Source organism: Pterocles gutturalis, unplaced genomic scaffold (genome assembly GCF_000699245.1).
Source record: "Pterocles gutturalis isolate BGI_N339 unplaced genomic scaffold, ASM69924v1 scaffold35388, whole genome shotgun sequence".
NCBI classification, from domain to species: domain Eukaryota; kingdom Metazoa; phylum Chordata; class Aves; order Pterocliformes; family Pteroclidae; genus Pterocles; species Pterocles gutturalis.
The window spans coordinates 21,800-33,677 of record NW_010119547.1 but is presented as its reverse complement, the minus strand read 5'-3'; the positions used below and the strand labels follow the sequence as shown (position 1 = coordinate 33,677).

At 45.2% G+C, this 11,878-nt stretch overlaps 1 protein-coding gene across 1 annotated transcript in view; it reads right to left on the bottom strand.

Moving 5' to 3' along the window:
- Nucleotides 1-243: 243 nt before the first annotated feature.
- The window catches only part of LOC104460653 (stabilin-2-like), a gene marked incomplete at its 5' end in the record, with an annotated part of 31,995 nt that continues 20,360 nt past the window's right edge, over nucleotides 244-11,878 (bottom strand). The window contains 11 exons of the mRNA XM_010076604.1: nucleotides 244-294; nucleotides 936-1,055; nucleotides 2,164-2,292; nucleotides 4,810-4,917; nucleotides 7,146-7,286; nucleotides 8,084-8,203; nucleotides 8,839-8,945; nucleotides 9,169-9,334; nucleotides 9,700-9,833; nucleotides 10,171-10,312; nucleotides 11,354-11,547. Coding sequence (XP_010074906.1) covers nucleotides 244-294; nucleotides 936-1,055; nucleotides 2,164-2,292; nucleotides 4,810-4,917; nucleotides 7,146-7,286; nucleotides 8,084-8,203; nucleotides 8,839-8,945; nucleotides 9,169-9,334; nucleotides 9,700-9,833; nucleotides 10,171-10,312; nucleotides 11,354-11,547 — 1,412 coding nt within the window. The remainder of the gene's footprint in view (nucleotides 295-935; nucleotides 1,056-2,163; nucleotides 2,293-4,809; nucleotides 4,918-7,145; nucleotides 7,287-8,083; nucleotides 8,204-8,838; nucleotides 8,946-9,168; nucleotides 9,335-9,699; nucleotides 9,834-10,170; nucleotides 10,313-11,353; nucleotides 11,548-11,878) is intronic.

Genomic DNA, 11,878 nt, shown 5'->3' with positions numbered 1-11,878 from the left:
TTGCTTCTGGGCAGGTTAGTTGAGAATCAGTTTTGCATTTGGAATTCTTGGTATTGCTTAGAGCCACCGCTTTTGAGGTTGGTAACTCTGTGAACTCTATAGACTGCATCTTAAACAAAGCTGTACTCTTTTGGTTTTTTATTTGTAATGAGATTTTATTCCCTGAAAGGTGTAGGTGCTGTTTTTTCACAGTAAGTGTAAATAGAAATGTGTTTTATAATTGTCTAATGCTAAATTCAGTCTTTAATTCTGATCATGAGGACCACTTATCACAAGCTGCTGGTCATCCGAATCCTATAAACCAGAAGAAAATCAGATTTGAACATTGCATTAAGAATTGAAAGTAACTATTTGTCAACTTTATCCATACAGATGGGAGAGCTTCCACCTGACATTTTTGCACCAAACAAGTCTTTTTACGGGATGCAAAAAGGTTTATTTTGATTTTAGACTCTGCATCTACAAGAGAGTGTTGCTAAACTGGACCATCGAGGCTATTCACATATTCTGGCTTTACTCAGTTCTTCCTCCCCTGGCTTCCCAGCCCACTTCCCTTTGCATTTCAGATTCTTTCTAGAGTGCTGACATGGCACTCAGCTGCATTTGGAGCAGAGAGAAGGGAAAGCAAAATTGGAAGGCTTTTAAAGTTTGTGTAGACATGTCACTGGCCTCCAGCAGCATTTGAATTCCAATTTAATTCAGCTCTGTTTGAAGGTAGACTTCAGATAGAGCTGTAGACAACATCCTCAATTTTGCTACAAGTGAGGCTACTCAGTTTCTAGCAGTGGTGATACCGGAAAGCCAGGAACTTGAATGGTATTTTCCCAAATTAATTTTCCTTTTTTTTCCCAACTAGACATTTTCCTTTCATAAAGTCATTCCCTCTTACCATGATTTTAGTTCTGTTTCAATCTCAAATCAAAATGGACACTTACTGAGAAGAGATCGTAAGCAGGTTCTGGTGGAGTCAGTACAGAAGGACTTTCGTATGAGGGGTTGGTGATATCTGAAGGCTGTGACTTGTCCAGTGGTGTTACGTCAGTGTCATCTTTCGACTACACAAAATCACACAAACCTGCTTAAAATCCATCCTTCTCTCACAGTGCGTTAAGCGGGGCACTTAAGCTCCACTACCAGCTGGTGCCATGTTGTGACTGAACTGGCTTTAGCATCTCAAGCAGTGTGTCTGGGCATGAACTGTGTTCTGGGTTGTGGTATTATCTTGGGTTACTTAACACGACTATCTTTTTTTTTTCTCCCTTATTATTTTTTAAGCCTCAGCAAAGATTGGGAGAAGAAGTGTTGCCCTGACATTGTGCTTAGGGTAAAAGGTACTTGGTTGGTCCTGAGTGCTCTCATTGCAACTATAAAAATACAAATGTTTCCCCTGGCTTGTGGCTCCTGTTTTTTCTTTTCTAGAAGACTATTTGCATTGCATGCAGGCATTAGAATAGGAAGGGATTTCGTGATACTTCTAGGTAGACTTCCTTTTGGATTGATTCTTGTGTATTTTGTAACTTTTTTTTTGTCATCCCCTCATCTCTGTATTGCTTGGCTGTTGCTGGCTGGTTTCAGGTCATCGTTACTACGTGAGGCTAGCAAAGTTAGTTGAGAGAAAGCAACCATGAGAGTGCATCGGTATAAAAATTTGCACTTTTCAATCACAACAGTGATATCAGTTTGCTTGTCTTTTAATCTGGCCTTTTTCCTATCACACATTTCAACCTCCAGAGCAGCAAAATTATTATCAGTGCCATGGAGGAGGGGGAAAAGAATGTGTGCCCTTTCAGTGGTTGTAATTACCTGCTTCCGTAAGGGTGAGCTTTCTGGTGAGGCAAAGGCTCCTGCACTGGTGCTGTGCAGTTGAATAAACATTTGGCCAATCCTTAGTGTTGGAAGGGTCTGTGAGAGCAGGAGCCCGTTGGGCACCCTGGAGGGAGAGGTCTGGGGGAGTAGTAGGCAAATGTCAGCTCATGCCCAAGACAAGTGTGTGAGCTTTCCCCACTTTCTCCTTGTCTTAGTCTGAATGGTTCAAGTGGGAAGCTATCGAGAATGTTTCTAGCTTAATAAAATGCAAGAAAAAATTGGAGGCTGTGAGTTTGGGAGGTGTGGTGGGTCTGGGGTAGTGCTGCCCCCTGCTTCACATTTCTGTCTGCTGCCTACCTTGAAGTGCTGGAAGCCTGTGTTTCTTTTCCTGAACCTGAGGTAAGAATATCCAATAAAAGCCACAATTCCAACAATCAGGCAGATGCCAAAGAATATTCCTGTCCCAGCACTGGCATGGAGAGGAGCCTGGAAGCAAGAGAGACAGTGAGTGAGGTACAGGGTAGGCACTGGTCACCTTCCAGCAACCGAACACATGCCGTAACCCTTTGAGATATGCCCTAGTCCCTGAACTGATTTTGTGCTTGAGTTTCCTGGTACATGTTTGCTAGAGACAATTAAATGTGGCCTTTTATAGTAATTGCAATTTAATTTTTTTTCAGGGTACTGTATGCTGGCTGTAGAACAGCTTCATTGTGTTCACGTTTTTGAAGTTACATAGCATGCCTAAGTGATCTTTTCTGGTCAGGTTTTTCAAAGTAGCAATAGAGGCTATGATGAGGCTGAAAGCTCACTGGCCTGAGGAGAAGTGGGCACCATATTCCCTTAAGCAGCCTTGGAAACCTGTGCCACAAACCCTAGAGGGCTCTGTTTGGGTTCAAGCTTATTCCCCGCCGTTTTGTGCGCTGGGGAGGTGTTGGTTACCACCAGCTATCGGCAGCCATATCATCCTCTGCGCCCTGTTACTAGGGCTTAAACCAAACCACATCGGAGATGAGACCCATCTCCTCACCAGTCAGAGGGACTGCCAGCCCCTGTGGAGGGTGTGCAGGGCTGGGCTCTGCCAGTGACCCAACACCTGCCTTCTGTAGGTCATTTTGCCCCAAAATGTGCAATGCCTTTAACCTGAAATCATTCTTCAGCCAGGCAGGTAAAGTGCCAATCCAAGTAACTGTCTATAATATTTTATAAATATTTTAATGAATATGTAGGTGAAGGACTGAAAGAAATTCACACATGATCTGGATTTAATCTAAAGGGGAGAAATGCCTCCAGTCTGTGACTTTGGTTTGCCTTCTGCAGCTCTGTGGCCTGATGGACTGATATCATGAAGGTGACCCACTCTTTTGGGGGGCTGATAAGTTTGAGGGATCCCAGGGCACACAGCCACTCAAGCTGCAGTCTCCCCAAAACACTGTGCTCTTTGCTGGCAATTTAGGAGGTGAAGAGGCATCTGGAAAGCAGGAGGAGGTTCATATGCTCTTATTCTTGCTTTTCCATGTGATGCCCTAGCTCCATGGCCTCCTGCCTAGAAAACTAATTATTAAACTTACCCTAGCAAAAATAATCACATTGCTGTATTGGTAGATATGCTCTCTTATTTTTTTAGAAAAAAAAAAAGTAATATACATGGCGCAGCTGGACAGCTAAATATTAGAAAACAGTTGCCCTCCAGCATGTGGAAGGTATTATCAAGACGGTAATATCGTGCTGCTGTGAACTGACAGAAATTGTCTATTATTTTGAATGATTTTTGGGCAGTAATTTATGTTTTTACCCAAGTGTGTCATTTCCTACTTGTGAGACTTGTAGGCTGCAAGGTATTTCTGTGAACTGAACTTGTGCAGGCATATTACTGAGCTTCTAGGAACAAGAAGGCTGGTTCATAAAGGGGAAAGGGTTGCTCAGAACAAAATGAAGGTGAGACATAGGGTATTGATAAGATTAATCTTGTGGGCCAAGGAGGCAGCTAGTTAGCCACTTCCAAAATCAGAGCTGGGATGGATGGGCAATAAACGTAAGAGAGGCCCCTCCAGCACATGGTCAGAAGGATCAGAATGAGTTACCCTGATGGAAGGGAAGTTCTTCAGATATTTATAAATAAGTGGTGGGCCTTCATGCAAGGTCAGCTTGAGCCTGTGTTGGGCTGTCACAGGGTACCCTGCGTGGAGCAGAGCTGGGGAGCACTAACGCTGCACAGCTGAACCCTTTTACTTCATTAAGGAAAACATTTTGTACTGAAAAAAGGTGCTTGCTGCACACCTCTCCCAGGGGCAGCAGAGATCACTTTTGTGAAACATCCCAGTTGCGTTGCAGGTTAACACAATGTTCTTCCTCCCTTGCATGCAAAGCAGTAAACTTTGGTGGTGGGAAATAAATAGAATGATGTTCCTGCCTCCCTGCTGCTGGGCCGTGTACCATTTTGATTCCAGCTTGAAGCGGTGCAGCTGCTAATTTGATTTACCTCCATGGAAAGGACAGCACTCCTTTCTGAACTCAGCTGTTCTATCATGCACTGTTTGCTTTGGTCTTTCTAATGGGGGAGATAACTGGGTAACTAGGACCATTGCAGCAATTCATGTAGGCAAAAAATATCTATATTCAAAACACCTTGTTGTTTTGGATAGGAATGAATACAAAGCCAAGAGTAAAAAATTTTCCTTAGAAGCTTGAAAGATCTTTTTGGAGGAACTGAAATGGAGCTTTATAAAACTTCCATTACAAAAATGAGCTCTATTATAAAATGGAGCTTTTATTCATATAAAATAAATGTGGGAAGAACTTGTTCAGAAAGAAACATTTTGAACAAGCTTCACTGGCACCTTGTTCTCAACTTCTAATTTTCTTTCAAAGTGACCTTTTAACCTGAAACTGCATCTATGTGATGGAAACTGGTAATATTTGAATGTAAGCAGTGAGTTTGGGATGACAGAAGCCACAGCCACCTCCCATTACCCAAAAAAAAAAAAGTCACTATGTACTTACAGGTGCGGGTGGAGCCTTTAAAGGCTCTGAAATGATGTGGATTATCCCATTGGAAGCGATTATATCCCACTCAACAATAGCACTTCCATCCACGTATCTTATCTCGCTCTGCCAGGAGAAAGAGCAATGAGAGCTGAACTTTGACTCTCCTCCCTTTGAGACCGAAATAAACCTTGCGACTATTTCCCTACTTCAGTTACTGACACACAGAGAAAAAATGCAATGGGGGCTTACACCTCTGCCTCCCTGGACATTAGAAGCAGCCATCACCATTACCTGCATCTTGTCTTCAGGCTTTTTTTTTAAAAAAACAAAAAAACAACAGAAAAGCTTTTTTGTGATGTTTGTGCAATTGCCAAGCACTGCCTAGAAGTGCTGTTACTCCCGAGTGTCAGGCAGCCTGCAGCCTGCCTCCCTTACAGCTGCTTTCTGTGCTGAGGATGCCACTTGCACTGAGTTTGCTGGCTCGAGAGAGCTGGGTCAGCACTGATGCGGAGCCCCTGCAGTTTATTTGGTGGCTGAGCATCTGTGAGCTGGAAGGTGGTCCCATTTGGCAGCTTATCAGGAAAGGAGAGGGATGGGATCAGTCATTGCCACCCCAACACTCCTCTAAACTCTGCTGATAACGGGAGCCCTTGACTGCTTTGTTCAGCTCCCAAGTCCCTCCAGCCTGTGTTCTGGGGCATCAAACTCTGCTTTAAATTGCATCCTAGCAAAATGGTTTCTCTTCAGTGAGCAGAACCAGGAGCTGCTGCCTGCTCTTGCCCCTGGCATGAGGTGGTATGCCACTGCTGGAGCACACTGTGACTTTCTGTGCCCAGGGATGAAGCAGCTCAGCTGTGGTGGCACTGCAGAATGATGTGGGAGTCACCCCATGTCCTCCTCCCTCTCCCTCACCCCTGCCAGGGTCCTGGGGAAAGCTCATGGGCTCTGACCTGGCATGCTGGGACAGGTGGGTGCTTGGCTGCCTGGAGCATGTGTGGAAAGCAGCTGCCACCTCTCCTTCCCACCCGGGCACTCTGCAGAGCATCACTGCAGCCATGGGAACCAGGGGCTTGCTCAGGTCATCCAGGGAGGAAGAAAAGCTACAAATTTCCAACCAGCTTTGAAGGGTAGGAGCATGACTTGTGTTAATGGGCTCAGAGCCTCCCCTTGGCAGCTTTTGAAGAAAGGAAGTATTTTTTTGTTTTTTTAAAGGAGATTCTCTTCTAACTCAAATATCAGATCAAAGTGAGACAAAAGAGCTCCTGGCATGCTAATGAGTAATATAGGTAAGCCTTGTGCTGGTGCATGTGATTTCTCGTGAGGGTATCCTTTATTAAAGTGATTACTGGGTTTGCAGTATAGGACAGTTTTAAAAATACAAACTTGAGTGCATGGTAACTCTCGTGCTAAAGGAGTTTCTCCTGAAAGGGGAAAGAGGAAGGGAGTAAAGGCAACAGATGAGTAATTTGTGCACCTCTTCCTCTCTTCCTGCAGCATCTATCTTCTTCTTGTTGGTGTCTGTGAAAATCTCCCCCTGCAGTTTGCATGTTGGGCAACTTCCCTTGGGTCTAGCACCATCCTCTAGAACATGTTTTTAACCAGCAAGGCCACTGGTGCTGGGTTTCTTATTTTCATATTCAGCTATACCACATCATCCACAGCAAAGTCCCAGCCTTGGTCTCAAGGGGCTGTTGTCACAGAAGTCACCTGAAACCCCTGGGCACCAAGTATTTTCTTAATAAAAAATGAGAAATTGGGTGTGTTTTCAAATGATGTGTTCCCTTAAAGTGCCAGAGGATACTTTCCATTTGCAAAAAAGAATATGAATTTTTGCCTTTTAAAAAAACCCACTGAAATAACAATAAAATGTGCAAACTTATGTTTTGTCTGTTTTTGCTCTGGGCAAGGCTATGCTGGAGTCTCATCTCTTCCAGAAAGCTACCTTTAAAGTTAACTTTACAAATGCCAGCACCTTTCTTTAATGATAAGCTGCTGCTCTCATCTCTGTTCCTGTTGTACTGCTATCTCCCATAATCCTGCCAGGCTGAGAGAAGGGTTGAATCAAGTCCATATCCCCACCCCGCCATTCCTGCAGGCCACCTGAACAGGTTTCCTTGAGTTTTGCAGGTCAGAGATTGGCCATTTCCAAACCTGTGAATTTGCAGTTTGCCAGCTGCTATCCTGCAGTCACTGGGCAGGAAAGAGCCTTCTGAAGTCAGCCTCTCATTGCTGCCCTTACCGAGTTGCTCTCTGCATCAGTGTGTCATCTGATTACAGGGTATAGCATAAGGAGGGGGGAAAGCACAAAAATGAGAGATTTATTAAAAAGGTACCTGTTCAGCAGTGGCGACTTGATGTTCCTGGCCCCTGGTGTTGGTAATGAGGAGTTTTTCCCCAAGACGAGTTGTAAGAGTGGTTCCATTGGTTAAGTCCTCATAAAACATTATGCTGGCATTAGATAAATGATACTCGATGTCTCGCCCAGAAAGTGTCTGCAAATGAAAGCAAAATACGAAGAGCGTAAACTGATCTCACTAATCCTCTGTATTTACCAGTAGGCTAAGTGCCTATGACCTTTTTCCCTCTTTGCTGTTAATGCTGCAGCAAGTACGATATGGGGTAGAGGCACCTGGGAAATCTGGATGCAAACAGAGTGATCTTCTGCCCCTGCTGGCCTCTGATAGCTGCCTGCAGTGGGCAGTACCTTGATTCTGGCAGGACAAAGGATTTTACTCTTTTGTATCAAGACCTGAAGTGATGAGCCTCAGAAATATTCCAAACAGCTTGAAGATGCAAGCCAGGGCATAAACCCATGTGAATTGTTTGAGACAATGTTTGGTGGAAGGAAGGAAGGAAGGAAGGACGGAAAAAAGGGATAAGCATGGACATGAAGCTAGGAACAGATGCCTTTAATATATTTGTGAGAAATACCAAAGCTGTGCACTGCTTTCTTCAAACAACTGTGCTCGGTGCTAATAAGCCAGAACAGACTTCATCTCAGGCAGACTCCTTCATAACTGGGTGACTAAAATCCCTGACAGGAAGACCTCTGTAGTGACTCGAAGGCTCAATAACCCTGCACTCCTAACTGTGGAAGAGAAATGAAAAATGATGAACTCACCTCTTTTAGAAGCACAGTTTAAACTATGTGGGGTTACACAGAAGTCATGTCATACTAAGATTTTTCTTTTTTTTTTAAGCTTAAATTTCACTGGGATACAGAAACCCATAAAGGCTGTTTAAAAAGTGGTATTAAAATGAGGAAATAAAAAAAGAAAAAAACCCTGACCTCATTTTCCTTTAACCCGCTATCGTTTGGAGCAAAAAGAGTGGCATGCACTGACAGGTCTGTGAGGTACCGCAGGAACTCTCTCCCCTTCCGAGACCTGTTGGAGTAAGCCATGATGTCCTAGGCAGAAACAAAAATCCAGCTTTACCAAAGAGCAACTGTGCGCTCCTGTGCGGGGAGCTGAAAAGATGAGACTGTATAAATAATGACAAAGAAGCTTTCTGTTCTTAGCCATGAAACAGCTCTGGAGTGACATTACAAAATAAGTTTGTATTCAAAACCCAGTTTTAGCTGCTGATTTGAGGAACACACCTCAAACTGACTTGCAGGAGTTGAGCCCTTGTTGTCTGTGAGGCTACTTACACGTATAATGCCTTTCTGAGTAGTGCCAAGAAAGGACCTTTTTAATGTTTTGCCTTTCCCCAGCAGCAATTCAATAAAATTACAAAATGCCACTCCTCACGATGCTTAAAAAGCCAGAGGCAGTCGTGAACAGAATCCTCTTTAAGCTAAAGCTGCAGTAGCATTTCATTCCCAAATGAGTTTTAGAAACCCAAAACCTCTTTGGAACAAGTAATTAAAAAAAATAGTAACTAAGATCTGATTTTGCTGGTGCAGACTTAGACCGCTCCACCTTGCTTTGCTGGGGTGGTGGTGTTACCTGGTAGTAAAGCAAACATTGAGACGCAACCCGGTGGCAGAGCCTGCTTTGGTCCGCTCACCCGACTGAGCAGTGTGCCAGCTGTGGGCCCTACCGAAAAGAAGTTTGTCAGCGTTGGGAAGGACATCAGCACTTGCAGCAAGTTCCCGCTGCAGGACGAGCCATCCCCCACGTAGCCAGCCTTGCAGGTGCAGTTCACCTCTGGAAGGTACAAACACAGCTGTGTGGGCAAACGCCCTTTGCTGGAAGGCTTTAGGCTGTCCTGTGCCTGAAAAACAACTTGCAGCCAACAGATTTTTTTTTTTCCTAAAGTTAAAAAGAGGCAGAGTCCCTTGAAGCGTTATCTAGCAGCCTGGGCACAAAGAAACTGAAATCCCTGCAGCTGCTCCCCTCTGCACAGAGGAATGCAGCAAAGGACTCTTACCTTTCTCCCTGTAGCAGAAGACATCCCACATTTCACTCAGGTTGACTCGTCTCCCATAGTCCACGATGCCGACATGCCCAGAGCCGCAGTTTGGGGAGGAGAAGGCAGTTGGGTAGCCCACTCTTTCGCCATCTAGCCAGCCAGCAGCACACAGGTGGTACCTTGCCTGCAGCCAGCACAGCCGTAAGGGAAAAAAACTGGGAAAGAGCTGGGTGGTGGGGCTGGGGCACTGCAGATGAAATGGACCCCAGGGTGCTCAGGCAGCACCCAACCCAACAGAAAGAGGGTCTGAGGGGGCTCTGTCCATCCATCCACCTGCAGCCTGTCCTGGGCTGAGCTCTGGGCTGAGGGGCTGCGGAGGCAGAGCCCCTCTGAAAGTCAGGGGCTCCTCATACAGGCCCAAGGGGGCCTTTCCTGGGAAAAGCTTCCCCGAGCCCAAAGCCGGTCAGCATCAGAGGTGGGTGTGAAAGCCAAAGACTAGGTCATCTAGCCTAGCTCTGGGGATCCCCTCCCGCAGTGAGGTTACCTCACCTTCTGCGCGTACAGCAGCTGGTTGTACGTAGCGATGGTGGCTGACTCATTGGCACAGGCCTCCTTTGCCTTCTCATACGTCATTCTGTACTGCCCCTGTGGGGACCGCAAGTGGAAAACCCCAACCGTGGTATCTGCAAAGAGAGAGAACCAGCTCTTCCTGAGGGGGTTTCCATGGCTGGATGCGGTGTCAATTGTGCCATACAAATACTTGTGAAACATAGTTAGGACAGATTGATCCCATAGGGTTAACATCCCTACCTGGAATACTCTCATCTGTTGTTCCATAAATCTGGTATCGCAAAGTATGTAAGCACACGTTCTGACTTTAATCTTCTGATTGTTTCAAGGGGACATAGGTAGAGGACTGAGTGAGTTTACAGACAGAAGGATCCTGACCACTGACTTCAGTGCAGAGGCACAGGACAAGGATGTCCTTGTCCCCTGGTGTGCATGGTGTGCCATCCTCACCTTGGAAGTGGAGATCGGCACAGTCAGCGTCGGGGTGGCACTGCCCATTGTCTTGCAGGCAGCGGTCAAGAGGAAGCTGCATCACTGAGCAGTTCAGCCCATCTCCAATGTAGTTATTTTTACATTCACACTTGCGTTTGTCCTGGTCAGAAAGAGAATAAAAAAGGCCAAGCCAAGTACTTAGCTGACACTAAAGCGGTATTTCAAGCAACATTCTGAACTGTTGGAAAAATTTCACTTGATAGAGCCAGGAATGGACAAACAGGAAAGTTGCTACTAACAACTGTGATTCAACAGACCACAGACTCTGATGCTGACATTTATTCTTCTAAGCAAAACATTTACACATGCACTTGGGTGCTTTGCTGAATTAATACCAAAGCATAATTCCATCCACAAAGCTAATAACATGTATTGGAGAATTATATGACACATAATTAACAAATCAGATGGGAAACCTATCAAAATTATATTTAAATGACTGGCCATGTGAGCATGAAAGGAATTCAGCAACCCACTGATAGTAATAAATTGAGAACTATAAACCAAGCAGGAGTTGGTGACATGCAGGGATTGTGATGGTTGGCAGCTGGAACAGATTAGTGGCAAGCCTTTTCTAGATACCTCCTGGAAGACACATCAAGCAAGCCATCAAAATGGAACAGACAGGTGATCCCGAAAGCACCAGGACAAATGCTGGATCAAGTCACCGGCACAAGTTTTCCTCAACAACATTAACTGTGTGGGCCAAGGAATTTCTGTCATGTGGCTGCAGAGCTTTTTAAGCTGAAGCCAGCCAGCCAACAAGTGACATGATTCTTCCAGCTGTCCCTAGGTTTAGCTACCAAAATATATTCCATTTCAGTCCAACAAACTCCTATTGCAAATAGATATATGCAGTTAGGGAGTGCTAAGAAGCAGACAGAAAAATTACACGTGGAAAATATCCCATCTGTTGTAGTACCCCTTTCCCCAGAGGAAAGATTTCAAAGTGTTTCTCACCCCTCAGCTGAAAGGATACCAAAGTGATGTGCAAAGTAGGCTGGAGCTATGTAAAGGTTGTTTTGGAAAACAGGGACTTTGAGAGGTACAGGGTGTAATCCAGCCAGTGAAAACACTTCTGCTCGCACCAGGAAGGAATGCCTCAGGCTTCCCTGCTGGTGACTGAAATAATTCAACTTACAGGTCCTATGACAGTGCAAATGGCATGCTCATGGCAGCCTCCGTTGAACCCGTCGGCGCAAGGATTTATTGGAAGGCATGTAAAGCCATCGCCTTTGTATCCTTTCTGGCAGGTACAGAATACTTTCACCCCAAATTGTGTGCATTCGGCTGCCTTGTGGCACCCGCCGTTGTTTTGTTTGCAGAGGTCTGCAGCTGCACGGGGGAAAAGAAAACAGGTGAGTCAAGTCTGCTTTAAAAGAGGATGTTCTTCACAAAGACAAACCACCTCTAGGTTTTGAAGGCACACTAAAAATACTAGAACACTTATTTGGGGGAAAAAACTGTTGGGAGTTTTCTGAGGCATTCCTTAAGTTATGCAAAGGCTATCCTTTAGGGCTCAAGCCCTCATCAGGATATCCTCGATTTAAGAGACATGGGATCACCTCCCAGAGATTCTGCTTTGACTTTTGGCGGCCCAAGAGAGTTCTTTTTTGGAGGCTCTGCTCTGGCCAGAGTGACTTCAGGGGACATGAGACACTTGGCT